Raw genomic sequence first — 21,512 nt, 5'->3', positions numbered from 1 at the left:
GGTCCGGGCTGCACCCAGGTACACGCAGACATTTCCCACTAATTCAGCCTCTCCCCATCACAGCCTCTTGGAGTAACTGTGTCTCCTTCTCCTTGGGCAGATTCTGTTGGTTACAGCTTGGAAGTTTTGAGGATGAAAGAGAGAACGGAAGAAGCAGAATGCCCCAAAGCACCTTTTGGGCATGGGAGGAATTAATTAATCAGCGAAGCTGTGCCAGGATGTTTCATTCTAATCATCTCTTTTGTGTTTCAGCCCTGGCCCAGTGTGTCCAACCTGGCCAAGGATTTCATCGATCGTCTACTCACGGTGGACCCCAGTGACAGGATGACAGCCCTTCAGGCCCTGAAGCACCCGTGGGTGGTCAGCATGGCAGCCTCTTCCTCCATGAAGAACCTACACCGTTCCATCTCGCAAAACCTTCTCAAGAGGGCGTCTTCCCGCTGCCAGAGCACCAAGTCTGCGCAGTCCACCCGCTCCAGCCGCTCCACCAAATCCAACAAGTCACGGCGGGTTCGGGAACGGGAGCTGCGAGAGCTCAACCTGCGCTACCAGCAGCAGTACACTGGCTGAGCTCTGGGCTGGGACCTGCCAGGCGTCTTTCCAGATGTCTTCTCTGCGGTGTAGGTGTGCAGCACCCTTGGCCGCACGCTCACCCAGTGAGGAACATCCAGGTTCCTCCCTCCTTCCCTCCAGGTGTTCCCCCCCTCCATCCATGAGGAGGTGTGCCCCCCCCCCCCCCCGTGCGGAGGAAAGGGAATCTCATGGTGGCCATCGCACCCTGCGAGCTGTGCCATGGGGTCTCACGCAGGAAACGGGGGAGCCCTGGGGGGCTCCGAGCCTCAAGTAACATGCAAATTAAGGAGCCGTGTGGGGAGAAGAGCTCTTTTGTAGCCTAGGAGCTTGGTTGTTCATAGTTATTTATTAATTCCAGAGCATTAAGTTTCTCTCACTTGCATATGCAAAAAAAAAAAAAATCACTTTAAGTGTATGTACATGCACGTATGTGTGTGCACATACACGTGGGGGGGTGTATATGTATTTAAAAATTCTATATACACAAATTTTAGGCTGGTTTAGTCAGACTCTGTGGTGCCTTAGCAGTGAAGCTGGTATGAGTCACATGCAGTTAGAAGTAGGATAGCTCTGACTCACCGGCGTGCTGCCCACCAGCTCCTCGCCGAAGAGATGCCAGACAGCAGTTTTCCATGACGGCTGGGAAGCTGCGAGGTTTCCCCCAAGGGCTGCCATCCGCCTGATGACGTCAAGGGTTTATTCAAGCTGTGCGAGAGCTGCTGTGTAAATTGGCGACCGGGCTGAAGTGCTGCGAGCTCGGAGCTGGAGTTCGGTTCCTTTGATCCAGACTGGGTGGGTGTTCCTGATGGAGGGGTGGGAAGAGCATCATCATCCTGCAGAAACTTCATGGTACGCAGGGACATGTCTTTGGCAAGGCAGGTTTTGGGGGGGTTCCTAGCTGTCTCCCTTGAATTATCCTTCCACTATTTGCAGCAAGACCACCATGCAGGGTTTGTTTTTCTTGCTGTGACGTGGCCCTGTCGTGTCTGTGACCCGTTACACATCTTGCACCCTTCAGACTAGCGTTACCAACTGCATCGCTTCACCAAAACTTGGGTGGTTCCAGGTATTGCTCCCTGACTGCAGGTTCTACGGGGCTCCCCTGCGTTGCATGCCTGTCTGCCATGGGCAGGGACACCCCTCCAGTGCTCTGGAGGCGTTGCACAAACACCTTAGAGCTGTTAGGTGTGACTTAAATCCAAGAGGAAAAAGCTGCCTTTCGGGTTTCCTTGTGCTGGATGGGGCCTCTAGTGAAGGACCGCTTGGAGAAGGTGGGTCCTGCAGAGCTGAGCTTTGCGCAAGTCTGCTGAGATATCTTCCCAAGTAGTCAGAGCGACAAAGTGGGGCTGGTGGCACGGTCTCGGGGTGGATTTGGCCGCTTGTGATAGCAGAGACGAGATCTGCAGTGAAGGGAGAACGTTGGTTTGTGAAACTTTTCAGATGAAGCCGTACGGTTTGCTTCACGCCGTGCGCTTGGGAAGCGTTTGCTTAGCTCAGGGCTGGAGACGCAGGCTGTGCAAGCTCAAGGGGCTGCGAGCACGGCCTTTCCGCCCAGGATTGATGGCTCTGCCGCTGTGTTTTAGTGTCGGCGAGGTTTGAAACGGTCGGTCGCATCTCCAGGGAGCTCTAACTCTACTGGCCGCAGCCCCTCTTGGTCAGCAAACAGCAAAGCAGCGCGGCTGCAGTGGGAGAAGACCGAGTTTTCTGTGCTAAGGGAAAAAGGGAATTCCTAGGGATGTGCTTCCCATCCCAAAGCTGGGATGGGCCATAACCACTGAGAGCACAGCTCCATCTGCCCAAGCGTGCGGTGGGGACAGCCAGTATGTGTAGCAGGAGTGAATTCTAAATCCTTTGCATGGTTTTGCATATTACTTTGAAAACTCTGGCTCCTTTGCAGGCTGCCCTTTCTCTGAGTGGCTGTCCTACCATATCACACCCCGTCTGTCTTCCATCAGCATTAACGGATACCACAGAATTACCAAAAATTGTTTTTTTCAGCTCTGTGGACTAAAAAAAAAAAAAAAAAAAAAGTTTTTTCAGCTTCTTTTACCTTCTCACCTAGTTTTCCCTGGTTCGTTACCATGAACTACAAACCGGATGTGATTTCTGACGAAAGGGGCAGCTTGCCGCGTTTTGCTTCATAAACAGTTCGGCGCCCCTCACGTTACTGCAAACAGCTCTTCCAAAGCAGCAACCACTCCAAGACAAGGATCAACTGGAAAATGGGTCTTCCCCCATAGGTTAAGAGATGGCAGGATGCTCTCTGAGGGCTTCTGGTTTTGAGATGTGACTTGTTGGAGTCTTCTGCACGTTTGGAGCATCACACCCAAGCACTGTGATCCCTTTTCCCTCCTGGGTGCTCTCATGGCCCTCCCCAGATTATCTTGCATGTTTATCCTTAAAATAGGTATTTTTGCCTATGCGAGGAGGTCAGACTGAGGAACTGAGCCAAGACCTCTGGAACCTGAGACCCTTTAACCACTTGATCATCAAAATGCACAGGCGTTGTGCAGATGTCTACCCATGCTGTTCGTTCGTTCTTTCCCTCGTGGAGGATAAATGAAGGTGGAGAGGAGGTCAGGACCTTGAGCTCTTGTCTCACCAAGCTTGTTTCTCCACCTTCACAAAGCAGAAGAAGGATCTTCTCACCTGTGACAATTCTTGCTTTATTGCTCTTTTCAGCAATTGGGTTTTTTCGCCAGGAAAGGTTCAGAGTGATGTCGTTCATGGTGAATTTGGGTTGGAATACGTTTTGGGAAGCGGGATGTTGCTATAGGTTCCTGGCACTGTCAGTTTTCTGCAGCGATGCGCTATGACCGGCAGGTGAGTGAGGATCCTTCGCATACGCGAGCAATACTGGATAGCTGCTACCTGCCTCTTGGTGGTCCCTAGGCATCTCACTTGTAGGGAATTGCACCAAAGAGGACCAACTCCATCCCATAACGGGCTTTGGATTTTCTAGAAAAAAACTGTAATTTTCTTTACAAATGCAAAGTTTTCTTGTTTGCATGGAAAAATCAATGTAAACATGGGGGGAATCTTTATGGGCTTTCCTTCCATCATTTGATTGTAACGCTTTTGGCTCAATCCCTCCTCTTTTTTCTAAATTCAGTATTTGCAGGAACTCTTACACCCTGGTAGCATGTGGGCAGAGGGGAGGCTAGCAGAGCTCCATCCAAGTGTCCCTTGGAGTCCTTGGTGATCTTTCTGGTTTCCCTCTGTCCGGAAAACTGTGATGGTTGAAATGCTGCATTGCAAGGTCCAGCTCAAGAACAAATTCCTCGGGAGATTTATCCTTCCAATTGTGGCCCGTTTTCAGCTGGATCTGGTGGGGGGGACAGTCAGTGTGCTGTAATTCTGAGCAGTGGTTCAGGTGCCTTCAGTCTGTCCTTTACAAAGCTCTTCACTGTGAATTATCTCGATCATCTGTCTTCGTATATATTCTACAGAAGCATCTCAGCTCTCAGTTTAAGTCTCAGGAGTTTACGCTTTTCAAGAGTGCCTCGTTTCAGGATTTTAGAAGCTAAAATCTCTGAGATGATTTTTTTTTTTCCTGCTCTTCCATTTAATTTTCTTAATCTCCTTCTTTGGCTTTTAATGGTGGTTCTTCATTTGGCTCGCGGTGGTTTTTTGAAGACCTCCTCTGGTACAGAATTAGCCGGGAGAACGCAGGTAACGAACGTGTGTTCTGGGCCGTTGCCGAGTTCCAGCCGTTACATTAGCTGGGGTGCAAATCTCGCAGTGCTTTTGTTGTCCGTAGATCTGTTTGTGCGATGAAAATGAAGCTGGAATGACACCTAGTGGCAAATTGTAGTGTGTCCTTGTCCAAGCACAGCCCTCTTCTGCTCACCTGCTCGCTCTTTCTGGGTGAGATGCTCTTCCAAAGGGGAATCTGGGTTTGGTGTCCTGGACCACACCTGCAGTCCTAGATGTCCTTTCTCATCCTGGCACCGTTTTCTCCTGTACTGATCCCAAAGAGCAGCGTTTTTAGCCCACAAAGGGATGAGCACGAGTCCACGTGACCCCACTGGAAGGGGATGCTCAATGGTGGGGAAAAGCCGTGTGCGGTCAACCCACCAGTATCTCGAGGAGATGCTCACCAGCACCCTGCCTTGGGGGGACCTCTTGGGGGACACTAGGAGAAAGCAAAGCCTAAAGATGCTGCGGCTGGAATCGGTACGTTTGGGACTTTCTCCCATCATGAGACACGATGGAGCAGCTCGGGGTGTTGCTTCCCTGTTTCAGGGAAAAGCAGTTTCAAGGAGTAGAGGGAATTATGGATGGTTGTCTTTTGGAACTTAGCTGTACTGTGTAAAACCATCCCATCATTTGTCCTGGAGTTTGGCTGCTCTCTTGGGGAGGAGAATTATGGCTTCAAAGAATGTGGCCTGTTGATTCCTTGATTATTTTTTGAGGGTTATTGGAGACAAATGTGAAAGGCTCTTCCAGAAATAACATTAGGTGGTCTACAGACTTGTTCAGCTTTGCATCCAGATTTTTTGAGTACGTAATGTATTTTTCTATGGATTTTGCTAAACCAGCAATTACTTGTCCATGTTTGATTTACTTCTTACCCCTCTCAGGCTTCCAAAAAACTAACACATCAACCCGGTGGCGGTATAAACTCCCCTTCCTTCAATCCAGAAGTCGTCTGTCCTGCTTAACACTGAGATCGTGATAGCATCCAGATGCTCCTGCCAGCTCCTGGACTGCCTTGTTCTTGGAATCGTACAACAGACGTGAGGGACGGCTTTGTAGCCTTGTGCTGAGAGTGAGCCCGGGCCGAAGCGCTCTGACCTGCTGGCTTCGGTAGCGATGTGGAAACCAGCTGCAGTGTAGGGCCTGCCTTACGTGTTTGATTTGGAAATGATAAACCCTTTGGAATTTGGATATTTTCTTCTTTTAGGTGTTTTCTGCTCTGGTAATTCACGTTCATTCTTACACCCTGCTCCGTTTCTCAATCCTGTTTTCTCCCCGGCTGCTTGGCTGAAGCACTAATACAGTCAGCTTTTACGTCGTGCACGAACTGGAATAGGAATCGTGGTTAACTCAGCTGCCGGGCAGGATTTGGCTCTGCAGGAGCCGTGCTGAGTCCTGGAGCAAGGTGAAACATCTGTAGGGTGCCGTGCAGGCGGGGGAAGGGTCCCTTTGAGGACCCTGCAGCGCAGGCTCAGCTCAAGATGATCTTGTACAACACAGGACAGCGAGTGCCTCTTGTTAGGCTGCGTGGGGCCATAGTCCTGTTTTAAGTGACGATACTAAAGATTGGGAGGGTTTGAGGTTGGGTAAATTAATGCAAAGCAACCCTGGGATTGGCTCGGGGGGGGGGGATCACGGTTGCAAACTGTTCTCTGGCAGCAGCGCAGTCCAGATGAGCCCTTGGATTTGCAGGGAGGGTGGTTGTGTCCCGGCCTCTCACCAGATCGGCTTTGTCCCGAAAAATCTCGCCACGTGCCTGTACCCCTCGGTGCCGGATACCCAGCCCCAAGTTGCCTGCACCACTCTCGGGAAGTTTTTGGTGCTTTTTTTTTTTTTTTTTTTCCTGACCACTCGGTGCCCTTTTTCAGCCTGGATTAAGAACGCAGCTCTTGGGTGCTCCGGAGACAGGTGCCTACATCTCAGCTGTGCCTTACTGCAGTATGTTTGCAAAAAAAAAAAAATCAAAGCAGCAGGGATACACGGTGCAAACGGCGTCGCGGAGCTCGGTACCTTCTACCCTCAGTGTCCCTTGTGCTGGAGGGAGCACTGGGGCTGCTGCCTGCCTGACATGCCGCTTTTTCCTTCTCCCGCCGTCCCCCCCGCGCAGTAACACTGTAGATCCCTCCTGTGCGTGACGGGCGAGCTACTCGCCACCGTCGCAAATAACGTTGCACTGTGTTTGTCTGCTGAACGTGGAAGAGATCCACGACCCCGACGAGGTGCCTTAGGAACGAGTAGCTCCGAGCACGCCCAGATGCCGTGGGTTTTCCCGTTGCTTTTTGCTACGGAAAGACGCCTCCTGGGAGCCATTCGGGACCGGTGGTTTTCCAGCACTTGCTGTTATTTTTGGTCACCAAATTTCCGGTGCTCCGGCTCGTTAGTCTCCTAACGGGGCTGTTTTGAGAAGCGTCCAGTTCTGTGACTTGCCTTTTGAGTCCTGCCTTTACGCTAAGGACTGTCTCGTAGGATGAGGTCTGAACCATTGTAATTAGTCTGTAATGTGATGATTAGAGTGTACAGAATTATTTATTTTGTGTACTCAGTCTGCTAAACGTGTAAATGTATTCTGTGTACCCCATCGCTCTGCTGTCGTTACTTCTCGATTTGCTGAAAGGCGACGCTGCATCACTCCGTGTGAGTGATGTCAGTAAACACACCGAAAGCCAGGAGCTGCCAAGAAGGTACCGAAGTGCCCGTAAACGGGTTTGCTGGTTTCTTTAAGGCAGCTGCCAGGCCGGGAGCTGCCTGAGGGAAACCTCGTGCAGGGCTGGGATGCCCACAGGGCTCCTCGGGGTGAGTCGGGCAGTCTCACTGGCAGGCAGGGTTCGGAGGCTGAACAAGCACTTTGGGACGTTTTCTTCACTTTTTGTTGGCTGCAAAGTGGCAAACGGCGCCGGAGGAATACCTTGGTTTGCCCACAGCAACTCATCACCTCTCCGGTTTCACTCTGAGCAAGAGGAAAAGCTGTAACACCAAGTGAAAAACGCGTACCCCTTCTGAACCAGGTCACCTCCAGTGGTGACGGGCACGACGGTGACCTGAGCGCACAGAGCAAATGGCCCGTAGTGCTGCGGTTCGTTCATTCCTGTTTGAAGCTCCACGTGGCCGCTAGTTTCTCTGCTCTTACGGTCCATCCCCACATCTCTGACATCCAGCTGTCTTTAAGGTCGTTTAGGAGCTCGCTAAAGCCAAAAGAGGAGTGAGGAGTGCTGCTTTCATGTCACGGGTCTTATTTCAGGTACAACGGAGTGAAAGCACGCTCCACGTGTCGTGGCGGACCAGTGGGCCGGTGTGTACCTAGTGCGGCTGCTACCGCCGGCCTCAGGGCAGATCAGCAAGGGGCTCAGCCCCGGGCCCTTCTCCCCCGTATCGAGGATTTCCACCACAAAGGAGCCCGAGCCAGCAGCTTCGTGGGTTTCTCCGCAAGCCCCTGTTCCCCCGTGTCAGTTTGCTCCAGATGCTCCTGCTTCCTGCAGAGCAGACCACTCAATGAAGCTGAATTTTATCCAACCAAACTAAAATTTGTATTTGAGCAGCTTTTTTTTTTTTTTTTTTTTGACTCAAGCGTACGGGCCAGACTATTTGTCTTTACCCTCCATTCGTGATCTCTAGCCCTTCCCATGAGCATGTCTCCGTGTAGCATCGCACTTTCTCTGCGGCTGCTTGGGCATGAGAGCGATTACAAGGTTTGGGGGCTGTGATTCACGCAGCAAAGGTTTTATACCGCATTGGCATCACTGGTAAGGAAAAAAAAAACCCTGATGCCTCGTGTTGGGTCAGTCTGATCCTGCTCCTCTCCACACTGTCCTCGTGACCGGCTCTGTTTGGAGCTGCCAGGAACCAGGTTTTAATTCACCGACCACGTGTGAACAAAAGACTTACTGATGTTTTTTGCACCTGCTGGTGTCTCAAGAACCTGTTTGGGTGAAAATGCTGCTTTCTTCTGAAAACCTGTTGCCTGGCCTTGAATTTTGTTTTCAGCCTCAAATTTTCCTTTGGGATGGCCTTGATTTTCCCACTCTGTTACCTGGCAAACCTGCGCTGGTGAAGCAGCCGGCTGTTCTCCAGCTGCCGCCTTCCCCAAGAGCTGGAGCTGCCATTGGCACTCCTCCCCTTCAGCTCCATGTTCCCAGGCTGGTCACAAGTCACAGCTTTAAACTGCAGGCAGGGATCTCGTGAGATCCTGTGTGCCCTCCAGCACCCACCCTCCATCACAAGCCAAGAAGCGCTCGCTCGTGCCAAGCCTGGTGAGCCCTGCCATCCCTTTTCTGGAGGAGCTGATGCTGGTGGGACCAGCTGGAGCCAGAGACCTCGTGCCTGGGTTGGTGGCAAGGCCATTACAGGTATCGTCACCCACCCTCGACGCTGCGGTGGGCTCTGGGCTGGTGCCGGGGTGTAGCTCTGGGTGCTTGATGACCCCCTGAGCAGCCCTTGGGCCGCAGCCAGCCCTGCGCCCCCCCGTCCTGCCTTCTGTGCCTCCCCAGTGGGTCCCAGCTGGGCACCGAGCTCCAGCTCGGGGAGGTGCTGGGGTGCAGGAGGGGAGCACCCAGCCACAGGGTGCCCCAGGCTTCCGCCGTGCACCTTCCACCCCGGTCTGCATCGCGAGAGGAAAGGAGCTGGGGGCAGCGCTTTGCAGAAGCAAATGCTGACACTTTATTAGGAGGCGGGGTGCCTTGCTTCCAGCTCAGCCCCTTGCTGGCTCTGCTGAGCTCACTGTGCCAGGAGCAGCACCCGGTGATGGGACCCCTCTGCACCAGCTCTATCCCTGAGCAATAACGTAGTCAATCCAGTTTCGGAACTGGCTCACGCGGGTGTAGATGGCTGGCGTGTAGATGTTGCAGTTGCTGTTTCCCCAGGAGACAATGCCGATCAAGGTCCAGACGTTCCCATTTTGGTATACCAGGGGTCCGCCAGAGTCACCCTGCAGAGAAGACACCTCCTGCTTAGTGATCCCGGCGCGTGCTCCAGGCTGGTCCCTGCCACCCGAGGACACGGCCAGGTGCTAGAGCCTAAACCTCTGGCTCCGTAGATGTGAGCCCCCACATCTCCTCCTCCTCCACCTTCCCTGCGGTGCAGCGGGACCTCGGCTCCTTACCTGGCAGGAGGAGGCGCCAACCCCACCGGCACAGAGCATGGAGCTGGTGATCCGGTTGCCCCAGTACTGCATGCACTGGCTCTGGGAGATCAAGGGCAGGGTTACCTGCTGCAGGTTCACCGCCAAGGCTTGGGCTGCCAGGGAAAGAAGCACAGTTAAATCGCCCCCGTGTCCATGGGTCTCCTCTCAAACGTGCGGGTGCTGCCGTGCAAAGCGCCTTTCTCCCTCCGTGCCCACGAACCCCTTCTTCTCTGGGCGGGATCGTCTCGTGCAAGGGCAAGCTTGCACAGTCACCCCTGGGGTTTGCACGCACCCACCTCCTGAGCACACACCTAGGCCTGTGCTTGCACCAATCCACGTGTAGGCACACGTGTACATGCCCAGACAGGGTTACTTGACTGCCCAACTGCCCCCTCCCCACATGCACACGAGGCATCAGCACCCCCAGACCCTGCAGAGCCCCCGGGAAGGATTTCAGCCACGCGCAGCCCTCCCTGAAGCTGCGGGGTACGTACAGTTGGTGTTGACACGTCCCCAGCCGGTGGTGACGCACTGGAGGTTGGTGGGCAGAGCCAGGTTGGCGGGAGCCAGGCAGATGGGGGACACGCGGGGTCCCAGCTGGGCAGGCGAGGAGAGCTTCAGCAGGGTGATGTCATTGTTCAAGGTGTAGGAGTTCCAGCTGGGGTTCGTGATGGCCTGCCGAAAAATACCGTAGCGCTTCATCCGCGCCCTCGGGGAGCAGCTGTGGCGCAGAGCTCCAGCCCCATCCCAGGACCGCGGCCGCCCCGCTCACCCTGGACACGGTCTTCACTTGTGTGGATGCTGAGTTGGAGCCGAGCTCATATTCCCCGAGGACGACGACGTGGGAGTATGGGCTGCGAGAGGTAAGGGAGTCAGGGGGCCACACGGCTGCCAGCACCCAGGGCGGGAGCAGCACCAGGGGCTGCCGCAGGCACGGTGCCCCGTGCGCCCAAGGGAAGCCACCCGGGGAGGCAGCCCCAGGCTGCTCAGCTCCTCAGGTGCTGGCTTTTGGGGCTGCCCCAAGTCCCAGCACACCCAGAGCCCCTGCCCCTCCCCGGCGTCCCCGGGGCTGGGTGGCACCGCCACGGGCTGGCCAGGCATCGCTCCTCACTTGAATTCGCAGTGGGCGGCTGTGACGACCCAGTTCGCGTTGATCAAGGAGCCGCCACAGAAGTGGGATCCTGAGCGGGTCTGGGGGGGGGAAGAGGGAGGAAGAGCTGGGGCTGGGCAGGCTGAGCCCCCCCACCCTGCCGAGGCCAGGGACAGGCAAGGGGTGTCACGGTCCCCTTGGTGCCTACCCAGCACCCAGCTCGCCGTGCTGTGCCGCCGTGGTGCTTAGGGCACCGGCGCTGCCTCTGCCCAGGGAGTGGGACGGTGCCGTACCTGCAGGGACACCTGCCAGGGCCACGAGCCAGGCACCGCGTTCTGCCCGTTGATGATCCTCTCGCTGTAGTGCACCGAGGGGCTGATGGCAGGCACCCCGCAGCCTGCGGGAGAGGCAGAAGGGCACAAGGGTGACCCCCGAAAGCTCAGGGCTCGCACCCGGGGGCTGCCGGTGCTGGTGGCTCTGTGTTACTGTCCCCGGGGTGCCCCAGTCCTGCTGCACCCCGAGGACCTCCCTGCACCCGCAGGCAGCGCTTACCTGAGACAGTGCTGGCAAGGGCCAGGCAGGCAACTGCCCACAGAAACGCCATCCTGGCAGGCCAGGGATGTGTCCCTGGGGGCCAGGAGCTTTATAGTAGCCAGGAGCTGCATGGCTCGTAGCCAGGCAGGGCAAGGTCCCCCTGCTGCCTTCTGCCAGCTGCTGGCAGGGGTGATGGGCCACACCTGGCACCTATTTTGCCCCATGCAAGCAGGGACATGGGAATGTGCTGCCGACCGGCACCCTGGGGTGCCTGGGCTATCACTGTAATGAATTGTGTCGGTTCTCACTGCAGCCTGGGGAACTGGAGCAGGAGAGCACTGTGGGGCTGTGATGGGGGGCACGGGAGGCTGCCTGTGGGCACACAGTTGGGTGTGCTGGGATGGGTGCCAGTGCCTGGGGTGCAGGAAGTTTCCCCAGCCCCAGCCCTGCTCCAGAGCTGTTGGCACCAGGGCTGTTTTCCCACGTGGCCGTGAAGCCCTGGCCTCGGACAGCGCCGGGCCCAGCTGGCCATTCCCAGGGCTCAGGGCCACCCCTTGAGCTGTGGCCCTGGTGCAGGTGAGCGTGTCCCAGAGCCAGCTGGGGCAGGCGGGGAGGGCAGACGCCTTCCCAAGCAGGCAGAGGCCGTGGAGAGCTGGGCGCGCACACCGCGAGCCCCAGGGAGGACAGTGGGCTTCTCCCCAGCGCTGCAGCTGCCTGACCCCTCGCCCCAGGGCTGCATGCTGTGGAACAGCGGAGTCCCCTCCCCATCCCCTCACCCCCCCCCCACCATCCTGGTTGTGCAGGACACACACACACGTAGCGTCCTCGTCTTCTCCCACGTCCTCGGGCAATGCCCCAGGGTGGCAGTGGGTGCAGGGAGCCATCCCTGGGGCGATGCTGTGCCACCCACGTGCCCTCTCACCCCTGGGGAGCAGAGCCTGGACACTGGGGCGTGATTGCAGAGCTTGGGCCTTTATTTCTGGCAGTGGTGCCACGCAAGGACAGCAGGATGGGGCCTGCCCCATGCAGGAAGGGTGGCAGAGCCCGGGCCGGGCAGGAGGATGCAGACAGACAGACAGACAGGCTTTTCTCCTGATCTTCACATGGCACCCGTGGAGGAGATGACCAAGGGCTGGACAGCAGCCGAGGATGGAGGGACAGAGACAGCGCCCAAGGTGGTGCTGCCCATCATGGAGGAAGCTGGGCCAGGAGGATGCTCGACAGACCAGACACAACTCCGGTCACGTTCTCCAAGAGGACGGAGTGTCCTGGACTCCCGTCCTGTCTGGGGTGCTGGCAAGAGAGCTGAGGCCGGGAGCTGGGCAGGTCAGCAGGAGCACAGAGCTGTCCCTCACGCCAGCAGGGACAGGGGGGATGGCACCACCCAGGGTCGCAAGGCCCCTTGTGCCCTTCTCCTCTGCCGCCGTGAGCTGGCCGAGCTGCTCTCCACCATCCATGCAGGGCCCAGGCTGGTGGAGCAGCACCACCAGACCTCTGGGCTGAGCCAAAGCAGAGGACTAGCTCACTAAAACCCTCCTGCAAGCCTGGGTCTAGCAAGGCTCCAGCCTGCCTGGGAGCTGGGGTGGGAACACACTCTGTGGCCAGGCCACGCTGGCTCAGGGGGCTGTCTGGAGACTTGGGGAAACCCCAATGTCTCTGCAGCCCCACGGAGACGTGGACTCACCCCAACTGCAGACTCCTGCCCTTTGCTCCATGGCTCCTCTCTCCTGCAGGCAACAGGCCAGACCTGAGCAGCTCTCAGCAGGCCAGCAAAACAGCTGTGGGTTGATTTTCTCCTGACCCAGGTCTCCCAGGGCTGGTGATTGCAGGGAACAGTCTGCTCAGCGAGACCAGAGCAGGATGACACGTATCCAGACTGTCCCCAGGCCAGGGCAAGGTGCTGCGCATAGGGGATGCCATCTGTCGTCTCCATCCACCCCACACGCAGCCCCAGAGATGTCCTGTGTGATCCGTAGGTCCGTGGGGGCAGCGGGGAGCGCGCTGCGGGACGCAGCGTCAGGCACACTTGCCCTTGCGAAGGCAGAAGGGCAGCTCCGGCGCAGGGACCAGGATGGTGCTGAAGATGGGCCGGTAGCTCTCAGGCAAGACCTGGGGGTGCTGTGCCATCATTTCCAGCACCATGTGCCGCACGTCCTTGGAGACATCACCCCGGAGATCCAGCAAGGTGGAGATGTGCTCGTCGCTGTGCAGGGAGTGAGAGGTGAGTCCGGGCGCTGCTGGCCCAGGGCTCGTGTCCCGCAAACGTCCCGCGATCCAGAGAAGCTGAGCTGAGGCCAGAGAGCTGGCACCAGCCAAACTTTAAAATTTTGTTGAAAATAACCCAGAAACCTTGTGATTTTGGTTTTAATATTTCATTTGGTTTTGGCTGATTCTGACCTTTCCAATTTGGTGTTTTGTGATTTCTCATGCTTTGTTTGGCCACCAAACACAGATGGGTGAATGCCGCAGCAGAACTGCTTTTTCCTTTACATCTCTGCCCTTAGGACTTTGCAAGAACCCCTCAAATCTAGAGCATGGGAAATGAAACCTCAGGGAGGACGGGGGAAAAAGCCCAGGTTTCTGCCTGGCTCCCCGGGGCAGACTCACACCTACCCCATCTTGCAGAACTGCTGAGCTGGGCTTCTTACCTGACGTCAGGGTACTTGGTGATGAAGCCCAGCACCTCCAGGCTGAGCAGTGCCGGGTCTTTGAGGTAGATCAGCTCCCGCAGGGCAAACACGGCCTCCAGGCTCTGCTGACTCCGGTCCAGACCCTGGGAGGGACAGCGGCCGTGTGTGAGACTGGGGGGAAGGCACCAAGGTGGCTGGTGAGCTGCAGCCCTCAGTGCCCACGTGGGGACTTGGCCCCTTGCCGCTGGTGTCTCCCCACTCAGCGTGTCCCACCGATCGGGGCTGGCTCGCCCCAAGGCAAGACGAGGCTGTGCAGCCCCCCCGACCTGTGCTGGGCAGGGTGGACGGTCCCCTGAGTCCCTCATCCAGCCAGTTTCCATTGCGGCCTCACAACTGCCCCAGTGTAACAGCCACGTCTTGTTCGTGGGCTGAGGTACCCACCCAGCTGTGGGCCGGAGGGGAAGAGGAGGGCAACAGAGGTGAGTGATGAGCTCCTTGCACCGACCTCGCTGCGCGATGCTCCCCTCCCGCAGCCCAGCCCCGGCTCCCTGCTGCACCTGGGCACCCCTCACCAGGCCACAGAAGAGTTCCCGGAGCTGCGTGGCGTCCTGCAGCAGGCGGTTGCAGAACTGGCCCCGCTCCTCCTCGCTCTTGCACACCATCTTCTTCTGCATGAGTGCCCGCAGGTACTGGCTTGCCACCACGAGCTCGCTCTCGGTCAGCAGGAGCTGGGCAGGGGAGAGCTGTTAGCGCTGGATTAATTTTTTCCCTGATCGCCCAGGGAAAGGGGCTGGACACAATGCCAAGCCGTGGGGACAACCTGCTGGGAAGCCCCCTGGACAGAGAAAGCAGCTGAGTTTGGGGGAAACCCTGAACACCTCTGCGTGGCGGTGCACTCTGGGCTGCTGCAGAGGGTACGAGCTCTCCAGCAGACCCAGCAGCAACTGCATTCCCTGTGTCCTGCACCCCAGCAAGGCACCCAACTGCCCGACCACCTTGCCCCGCATCAAGGAGCCGTTTGAAGGACACCCTGCAGCAACCCGTACCGTGAAGATGGGTTTCCTGACGTGGGAGAAGTCCTTTGCATACTTGTCAATCACTTCGCACATGCTGCTGACCAGCTGGGACCCAGCGAGCCACTTGCGGGAAGGCAGCTGCAGGCAGAGGGGCTGAAAGAAGCAGAGGAGCAGTGTACGGAGCCATGCATCGCGTCGCTCTTGCAGCAGCTGCCAGCTGCGGGGTGGCACGACATCCCACAGCCGCTGCTCACCCGCTGCCTGGCAAAACTGTCAAGGCCCTACTGCCAGCTAGAAATCAACATAAAAATATAAAAGTGGTCTAGATTAGGAAATTCTGGCAGCATTTTGGGGCTTTATCTGCGTCGTGATACCTCACTGCAGGCAGCACCTGGGTAGCAAGCTACTCCTCACACACCCGCTGTGAATTTATTTTTAACGCTGTGATTTTATTTTTTATTTCCACTCCTCTCCACTTCCCTTGTGTGGACATAACATGGTTTTGACTGAGGGCTGTGACCTCCCGCCCTGCTGTCCTTGCCTGCAGGCTGACATTCCCCGTGCTGGGGCCGGCAGTCTCCACGCTGCCTGTGAGCGTTTCGCCCTTTAGCTGCTCCTTTGTTTTCACGGCATTCAAGCTCTAAATAGCCATGCCGCTAATTATTCCAGATTTTTTGGTCCAGACTCCAGGAAAGCTAAATTTGACTACGCTGACAGGAAACAACTCAGGCAGCAGCACATGGGCTTATATCCTCCACACGGACATTGCCTCTCTCCTGTTTGGATTTCTGCCGTGGAACAGCCCTAAAAAGGAGCGCGAGGCCGCCCAGGAGGGCTGTGGCCCCTGGTCTCTGTCGGTTAGTGGTTTGGGGGCCACAAACCATCTGCCCCAGCGATACAGGGCGGTGCTGGCTGGCGACAGACGTCACCCAAGCTGCGGGTGGTTTATCGAGGTCTGGGAGCCAGGCTGGCAGAAACATCTGCAGGACGATAGCAGGGGATCCTGGGCAGGAACAAACCCGTGCCTGGGGGTGTTAGTGGTAGGGCTGTTCTTGCTGGGGACAGGTTTGTCACAGCCCTGCCAGCCTTAGGGCTGTGGGCAAACATACCTGCAGGTCCAGGAGCAGCTCCTCCAGCAGCAGTTGGCAGGCTTTCTTCTGCGTCCGGTCTAGAGCAGCCAGGAGGGACGTGGGGACTTCTCTGCAGGCAGCATCGGGGTGCAGGGAGGAGACAGAGGAGCTAGGAGAAGAAGGGAGGGGACAGGTAGTCCAGGATGCACATGGGGACACTGGTCCCACTCGGGGCTGGGGTTGCCACGAGACCTACAAGATGCTGGTGCACGTTACCTGAGAGTCAGGTTGTTGTTAAGCATGGCCAGCAGGTAGGAGACATAGTACTTGGGTACGGTACGGTCCTTCTGGTGCTCCTTCCCGCACTGCACTAGGGCTTCCCGCAGACTGCAACACAGCGAGTCAACCGCAATGGGCGGGCAGAGCCCCGGACGTTTCCCCACAAGGACCTGGAGCTGGGATGCTCCTGGGGGCACGTGGACCCCCCACAGCCCTCCCGGCTCACTTGGTTCTTTCCAGCTCCTGCCACCAGGCTGGAGAGTGACAGGCTGTTGGGTAGGGTGGGACGGTGGGACCCATTCTGGACCCCTCGGGAGAGCAGGGCTTGACGCTACTGCAGACATGCTTGGGGCAGCAAGCCCTGGGAGCTGACGGCCCTGTGGGCTGAGGCAGTAGCCCCATGGGTAGACAGCCCTCTGGGACCTGGATGAGCGCTGGGTGCCCCACGGCAGAGATCTCCACCATCAGCCTACAGTGCTTGGCCATGGGACCCAGGGTCTGTGAGGATGGGCAGGGATGCGAGGGGTCCCACTGACCGGCTCAGAAATGCCTCGAGCTCCTCCAAAGCCATGTTGTAAACCTTCTGCTGCAGAGAGTCAGAGATCAAGGAGGCGACCTGGATATTCTCATTCAGCATCTGCACAAAGAGAGAGTGAAAGGGAGCCAGCGGGAGGCTGCAGCCCTCGTTTTTGGGGGCCCTCAGCATGGCCGTGCCCCACTGCACCCGTGGCGCTGAGGACCCACCTGCATGACAATGACAGGCAGGGCTGACTGGAAGAAGCCCTGGTGGTCTGTCTCAGGTTCCTCGTCCCTGAACCACTCCTTGAACTCCACCTCCAGGGTCCTCTGCATCCACTCGAGCACACTAGCCTGTGGGATGGATGGAAGTGAGGTACCAGCTCCCCTGAGAACCAACATGTAGCACAGCAGCGAGTGCCGGGCCTCGTCCCACAGGCTCACAGTCTCCTGCTGCTGTCAGAGCAGATGGCGGCTCAGTGGTGGTCGTCGGGTCCCCGTACCCATTGCACATGTGCTTGCTCACCTTGACTTTCAGCACGTATTTCCTCTCTGTCTGGTCCACGAGCTCAGGGGACATCAAGGGGCCCAGAGCAGAAACGTCCACTTCTGGGAGAAGGTCAGGGTGACCCATCATCTCTGGGCTGGAGGACAGAGGTGGGACAGGGCTGGGAAGACCTGTGTTTTCCAGCAGTTCCTCCCAGTGGACATCCCCAGGCAGCTGGAGCCACTCTCCCAACCCGCCCACGCGCTGGTGGACAACCCGGTTCTCCACGACCTCCCCTGCTCGGTTGGTGCTGACCTGTGGTACACACGAAGTGCCCACTCGAGGAGGAGGAAGAGCGCCTGTTTGTCCAGGTCCTCTCGGAGGATGTCCTGGAGGTGGCCGCTGAGCGCCTGGTGGTAGGTGGCAGTGCAGACGCTGAGGATGTTGTAGTGAGCTGGGACGCACTGGACCATCAGGTCCTTCACCACACGCAGCTCAGACACGATAGCCTTCTGCAGCGCGGCCAGGTGCCGGGCCAGCCCTGGCCCCTCGGTGTCCGTGTGGGTGCCATGGAAGTGGGCTCCTGTGATGGTCTCCCGGAGAACGCGATAAAACTTCTGCCTCCAGCCCTTTGGGCGGCCAGGGGGGAGGAAGGTGGCCTCCAGGAGCAGAGTATCATCTATTTTCTCCTCCCGCTCGATGATCCTTACAGCGGTGACGAAGAGAACCGGGTCCTCGCACACCAGCCGCAGGCTGCTGCCCACAATGTCCCACAGCTGCTTGGCCAGGCTCTCGTTGAGCTCCTGCAGGCCACCAAAGTAGGACAGCACGGTTGCCTGGGCATCGGAGAGCCCACGGAGGTGCAGCTGGGAGAGGATGTCATCCCGGAGGTGCTCCATCATCATGAGCTCTGCATGGGCCTCCAGGAGTTGCTGCCCACGGAGCAGCTGCAGGGTATGGGAAAAAACCTCGTGGACTGTGGGAGAGGGAGGAGAGATGTCAGGATTGAGCGTGGGGAGTCAAGGGGGTCGGCACCGGGGTCAGGGGCGCAGGTCAGCAGGGAGATGGGGAGGGGAAGGGTCTGAGATCTGGGGCTCTGGGAACACCCTGCTGGATCAGGGCCTAGGGGGACAGAGGCACCTCCATCCATGGAGACTTTCCAAACCCAACTGGCAAACCCGGAATGACCTGCTGCAGCTTTGCTGCCAGCCCCGTGTGGAGCCTGGGGTTGGACTGGAGAACCCCCCGGTGCCTTCCAGCCCAAATCCACAAGGACCAGGCGACTGCCTTACCTGAGAAGAGCTGGGGCAACACCTGGACCACCGAGGCCAGCTGCACGTGCTCCGCCATCAGCGCCCGCATCTGCTGGAGGCCCTGGAATCGGTCTGCGCTGTCGAGCAGGGCCCACCGTGCAGCCCCCAGGTCCTGGCACACGCTCTGCACCTCCTGGGCCGCCGACCGCAACTGCTCCAGCCCCGCGCTTACCCCCTCCAGGTAGGACTGGACAGTTGACTGAGGAGCAGCAGAGGACAGAGGGACAGTGGAGAAGCTCTCGAAGGTGGGAGGACTCACACACCCTTTGCCCCGGCCTTGCCAGGTCTCTCTTGCATGCACTCTCCCAGCCCCACAAGGTCACATCTGCCCACGCCATTGTGCCATCATATCTCCCAGACCTTCCGTGGTGACCCCGTCCCATCAGACCCAAGCACACCCAGCCTCAAGAAACTGGCTCCAGCAGCAGGGACAGCTCATTTCACCCCTCTCTGGGTAAACTGAGTCACGGTGACTATTTAGGGGAGGGGGGGGAAAAGGCTGCTGTGCAGGAGGTGGGAGAAGGGCATCGCTTTGGGGTGACCAAGGCAGCAGGGTGAGCAGTGACCAGATGTCTCCTTTCCGTTTTAAAAGATTACTTTGTTTCTGCAAAATATTTGCAGCCCAGAGGGTCCCTGTGCGCCCCCCAAGGCATATTAATGGCATGAAGCACCTCAGAAGCCGTTTGAACCCTCCTCCAAAACGGATTTCCATCTTTTCCAGCCCTGCGGTGGCACTGGCACATCTCTGTGCCCTGTCTGCCCATTTAACTCCTGGTGCCAAGAAGTGTTTTCACCCAGCATCACCAGAAGCAGGTGGTTTTCTCTTAAAACAAGTTGCCTCACTGACTGTCGCACATGGGATGCACTGAACACCCTTGGTGGTTTGTTTTGAAGGATGGTCAGAGACACGGGACACTCATTTTAACACTTCAGGAACTACCCAGGGGGAAAGCAGGGGGTGGCACTGGGGTTCACCAGACCTCTTCCCCCAAACAATTGCATTTGTCCCACCAAGCGCCAGCCAAAGGACAAGATTTTTCCAGAAGTGAGAAAAAAAAAAAGGTGACTCAATGCAGAAGAGGGGACCCTGGCTGAGATCGCTGCTTGGGGAGGCTGTGGGGGTCCTTGGGGTGGGCAGCGGCAAACACCCACCTTCAGCCGGGACTGGATGGAGCTGTTCCTCTGCGTCTCTCGGCTCCGGTACTGCCCGAGTCCCTCCAGTTTCTCGGGGCAGTAAAACACCCCTGAAGCCCATTTCAGAGCGGCTCCTCTCGCCAACTTCTCTGCCTTCTCCGCTTCCGGCCACTCCTCGTCTGGGGACGAAGCCAGGGGTTAATGAGCACAACGAAGCCTCTCCTGGCGGGGCAGGAAGGGCCCCCGAGGCCAGAGGCAGGAAGCTGCCCGCCAGCGGACATCCAAGTACACCCAGATGTGGGAAGCCGGACAGCGCGGCAGCAAGAGGGTCCTTCCACGGGTGCCACCCCCCCGCCTCGAGATGCCACTAGTGTGGACCGGGGATGTCGCAGCAGCCGTGGCGAAGGACTGCTCTGGGGAGCTGCCACCCAGCTTGCCAGCTGGCCCCCAGGCCGAGCGCACGTCCCCATCGCTCCCCCAAAACCAATGTTATCTGAGGGGGGTCTGATGCCACCTGGGAAGCCCTCGGCAGGGCTGAGGCTTCGGCAGTGAGTCAGCAGGAGGGATGGAGAGACGGCAGCTCTCGCATGAAGGACAGCCAGGCTGAGGTGAGGCCAGGAGGCTCCTGGTCTCCCAAGGGCACGCACACAGCCGTGGGTGGCCACAGTGTCCCCCTTGGCACAGGGTCCCAAGCTGTGCCGAAGGCCTTCTGGCCAGAGCAGAGGGCTGAGAACCAGCACAGTTATCAAATGCCAGCCCCCATCCCCAGCGCCTGGTTTCATCATTTCTCCCCTGCTGCATCCCCAGTGACTTCACAGCCTGGGGCTCTCTGCAGCCCCGCAGGGATGTCACCCAGTGCCAAGCCGGGCTCCTGCCTGCCTGGGCACCATCAGGGACCGGGGGGCTTTGGAGGCGGTCAGCAGCTCTGAGGACGAGCTGCGTGGTGAGCAGTGCTGCCCCCAGCGCAGACTGCCATCAGGAAGCACAGCCAGGCTTCACCCCCCCCTCCCCAGGAGCACAATGCACCGACCCCAGCATGGGGCAAAGGTCCAGGGGTGGTAAGGCAGAGGTGGGGGGAGCCCTCAAAACGGGCTGCAAGCGGTAGCATCCCTCCCCTGCCCAGCACCGCCGGCTGCCCGGGGGGTGGCCGCGTCGTCCCCGTTACCTCTGGGGCTCGCAGCGCGCTTGTCCTCCGCAGACATGCCCATGATCTCCAGGCTGCGCGGAGCTGCAGGGGCCGGGGCAGGGCCGAGCAGGAGGAAGCCGGCAGCCGTTTCCTCAGCCGGAGCAGCCGCGCTCCTCAGGGCCTCATTGTGTTCCCACGGCCAAGCTCAGGACGTCAGGAACGGCGGGCGGAGGGGAGGGGGGACATAGGGGAAGGCGTCGCGGCTGCCGCAGGCCTCGGGAGCAGCGATCACGCCCCGCGTGCCCTGCTGGGCACACCACGGCTATCCCGGGCACACGGCTGCTCTGCGTGGCCCTGGCACGGCTCGGGGAGGACGCATGGGCGGCCCTGACGGACACCGGCCCAGGCCGGTGCTTCCACCGCACCGTCCGCACCCACAGCGGGAGCCCGGCTAGGACAGGGTCCGTCCACCCGCGACGGCCCGGCCCGAAGGCGAGAGCGCGGGGAAGCGGGGATGGACCCTGCGCAGCCGGGGGGCACCTGGGGACGTGCCCCCGCCACACACCGCCTTCCCCGGGCACGGGCCGGAGGATTCGCCCCCCGTGCGGGATGTTTTCGAGCGGACAAGGGCGACGGGCAGCACCAAACCGCCCGTTTCGCCCAGGCGGTGCGAGGGCTCAGGGGCGCGATGGGCAGACATGGCACATCAGTCTGGCTCGGTACCGCCGCACGGCGAGGGGACGGGCGGGCTGCACGGCCCGGTTCTACCCCGGGCAGACGGGGCCTGAGGGGGTGCCCTCAGCGGGAGACACCGCGCCCCGGCCCCAGGGGAGGCGGCGGGTCCCGCCGGGGAAGGGGAAGGGAAGCCCCGGCGTCGCGCCGGTGGCGGCGGGTCCCCTCAGGGAGGCTGGGCTCCACCGCCCCGCGCC

The 21,512-nt window shown here is 58.5% G+C and overlaps 3 protein-coding genes across 7 annotated transcripts in view; 1 reads left to right on the top strand and 2 right to left on the bottom strand.

Annotated features, from left to right (window-relative positions):
• The window catches only part of PSKH1 (protein serine kinase H1), a 39,276-nt gene extending 30,464 nt beyond the window's left edge, over nucleotides 1-8,812 (top strand). For all 5 annotated transcript variants that reach the window (XM_054840267.1, XM_054840264.1, XM_054840266.1 and 2 more), the window contains one exon: nucleotides 253-8,812. In XM_054840267.1, the coding sequence (XP_054696242.1) occupies nucleotides 253-570 (318 nt within the window). In that variant the 3' untranslated portion in view covers nucleotides 571-8,812. The remainder of the gene's footprint in view (nucleotides 1-252) is intronic.
• An 89-nt stretch (nucleotides 8,813-8,901) lies between these two features.
• CTRL (chymotrypsin like) lies at nucleotides 8,902-11,177 on the bottom strand. Its single transcript, XM_054840272.1, has 7 exons — nucleotides 11,031-11,177; nucleotides 10,772-10,875; nucleotides 10,500-10,579; nucleotides 10,161-10,242; nucleotides 9,883-10,063; nucleotides 9,368-9,501; nucleotides 8,902-9,193 (listed from the first exon to the last, which is right to left on the bottom strand). The coding sequence occupies exons 1-7, from the start codon at nucleotides 11,080-11,082 to the stop codon at nucleotides 9,032-9,034; spliced, it is 795 nt and encodes a 264-aa protein (XP_054696247.1). The 5' UTR covers nucleotides 11,083-11,177; the 3' UTR covers nucleotides 8,902-9,031.
• A 787-nt stretch (nucleotides 11,178-11,964) lies between these two features.
• On the bottom strand, nucleotides 11,965-21,502 carry EXOC3L1 (exocyst complex component 3 like 1). The gene is made up of 13 exons (XM_054840234.1): nucleotides 20,623-21,502; nucleotides 19,476-19,636; nucleotides 18,303-18,522; nucleotides 17,326-17,986; nucleotides 17,050-17,167; nucleotides 16,752-16,877; nucleotides 16,544-16,644; nucleotides 16,005-16,115; nucleotides 15,768-15,897; nucleotides 14,689-14,811; nucleotides 14,215-14,370; nucleotides 13,661-13,785; nucleotides 11,965-13,215 (listed from the first exon to the last, which is right to left on the bottom strand). The coding sequence occupies exons 1-13, from the start codon at nucleotides 20,663-20,665 to the stop codon at nucleotides 13,029-13,031; spliced, it is 2,262 nt and encodes a 753-aa protein (XP_054696209.1). The 5' UTR covers nucleotides 20,666-21,502; the 3' UTR covers nucleotides 11,965-13,028.
• Between the last annotated feature and the right edge of the window lie 10 nt (nucleotides 21,503-21,512).

This window comes from Grus americana, chromosome 13 (assembly GCF_028858705.1).
Source record: "Grus americana isolate bGruAme1 chromosome 13, bGruAme1.mat, whole genome shotgun sequence".
NCBI classification, from domain to species: Eukaryota; Metazoa; Chordata; class Aves; order Gruiformes; family Gruidae; genus Grus; species Grus americana.
This window is presented reverse-complemented; position numbering and strand designations above follow the sequence as displayed.

Bases quoted from the DNA above. Each gene is read 5' to 3' on its own strand.
- CTRL (XM_054840272.1), bottom strand. From the start codon at position 11,082: ATGGCGTTTCTGTGGGCAGTTGCCTGCCTGGCCCTTGCCAGCACTGTC. The intron at 10,243-10,499 runs GTGAGGAGCGAT...TACCTCTCGCAG, and splicing joins GCCGCCCACTGCGAATTCAA to CCCATACTCCCACGTCGTCG. The intron at 9,502-9,882 runs GTACGTACCCCG...TTTCCCTGGCAG, and splicing joins GGGACGTGTCAACACCAACT to CCCAAGCCTTGGCGGTGAAC.
- EXOC3L1 (XM_054840234.1), bottom strand. From the start codon at position 20,665: ATGGGCATGTCTGCGGAGGACAAGCGCGCTGCGAGCCCCAGAG. The intron at 17,987-18,302 runs GTAAGGCAGTCG...CCTCTCCCACAG, and splicing joins GTTGCCCCAGCTCTTCTCAG to TCCACGAGGTTTTTTCCCAT. The intron at 13,216-13,660 runs GTAAGAAGCCCA...CTCCCTGCACAG, and splicing joins ACCAAGTACCCTGACGTCAG to CGACGAGCACATCTCCACCT.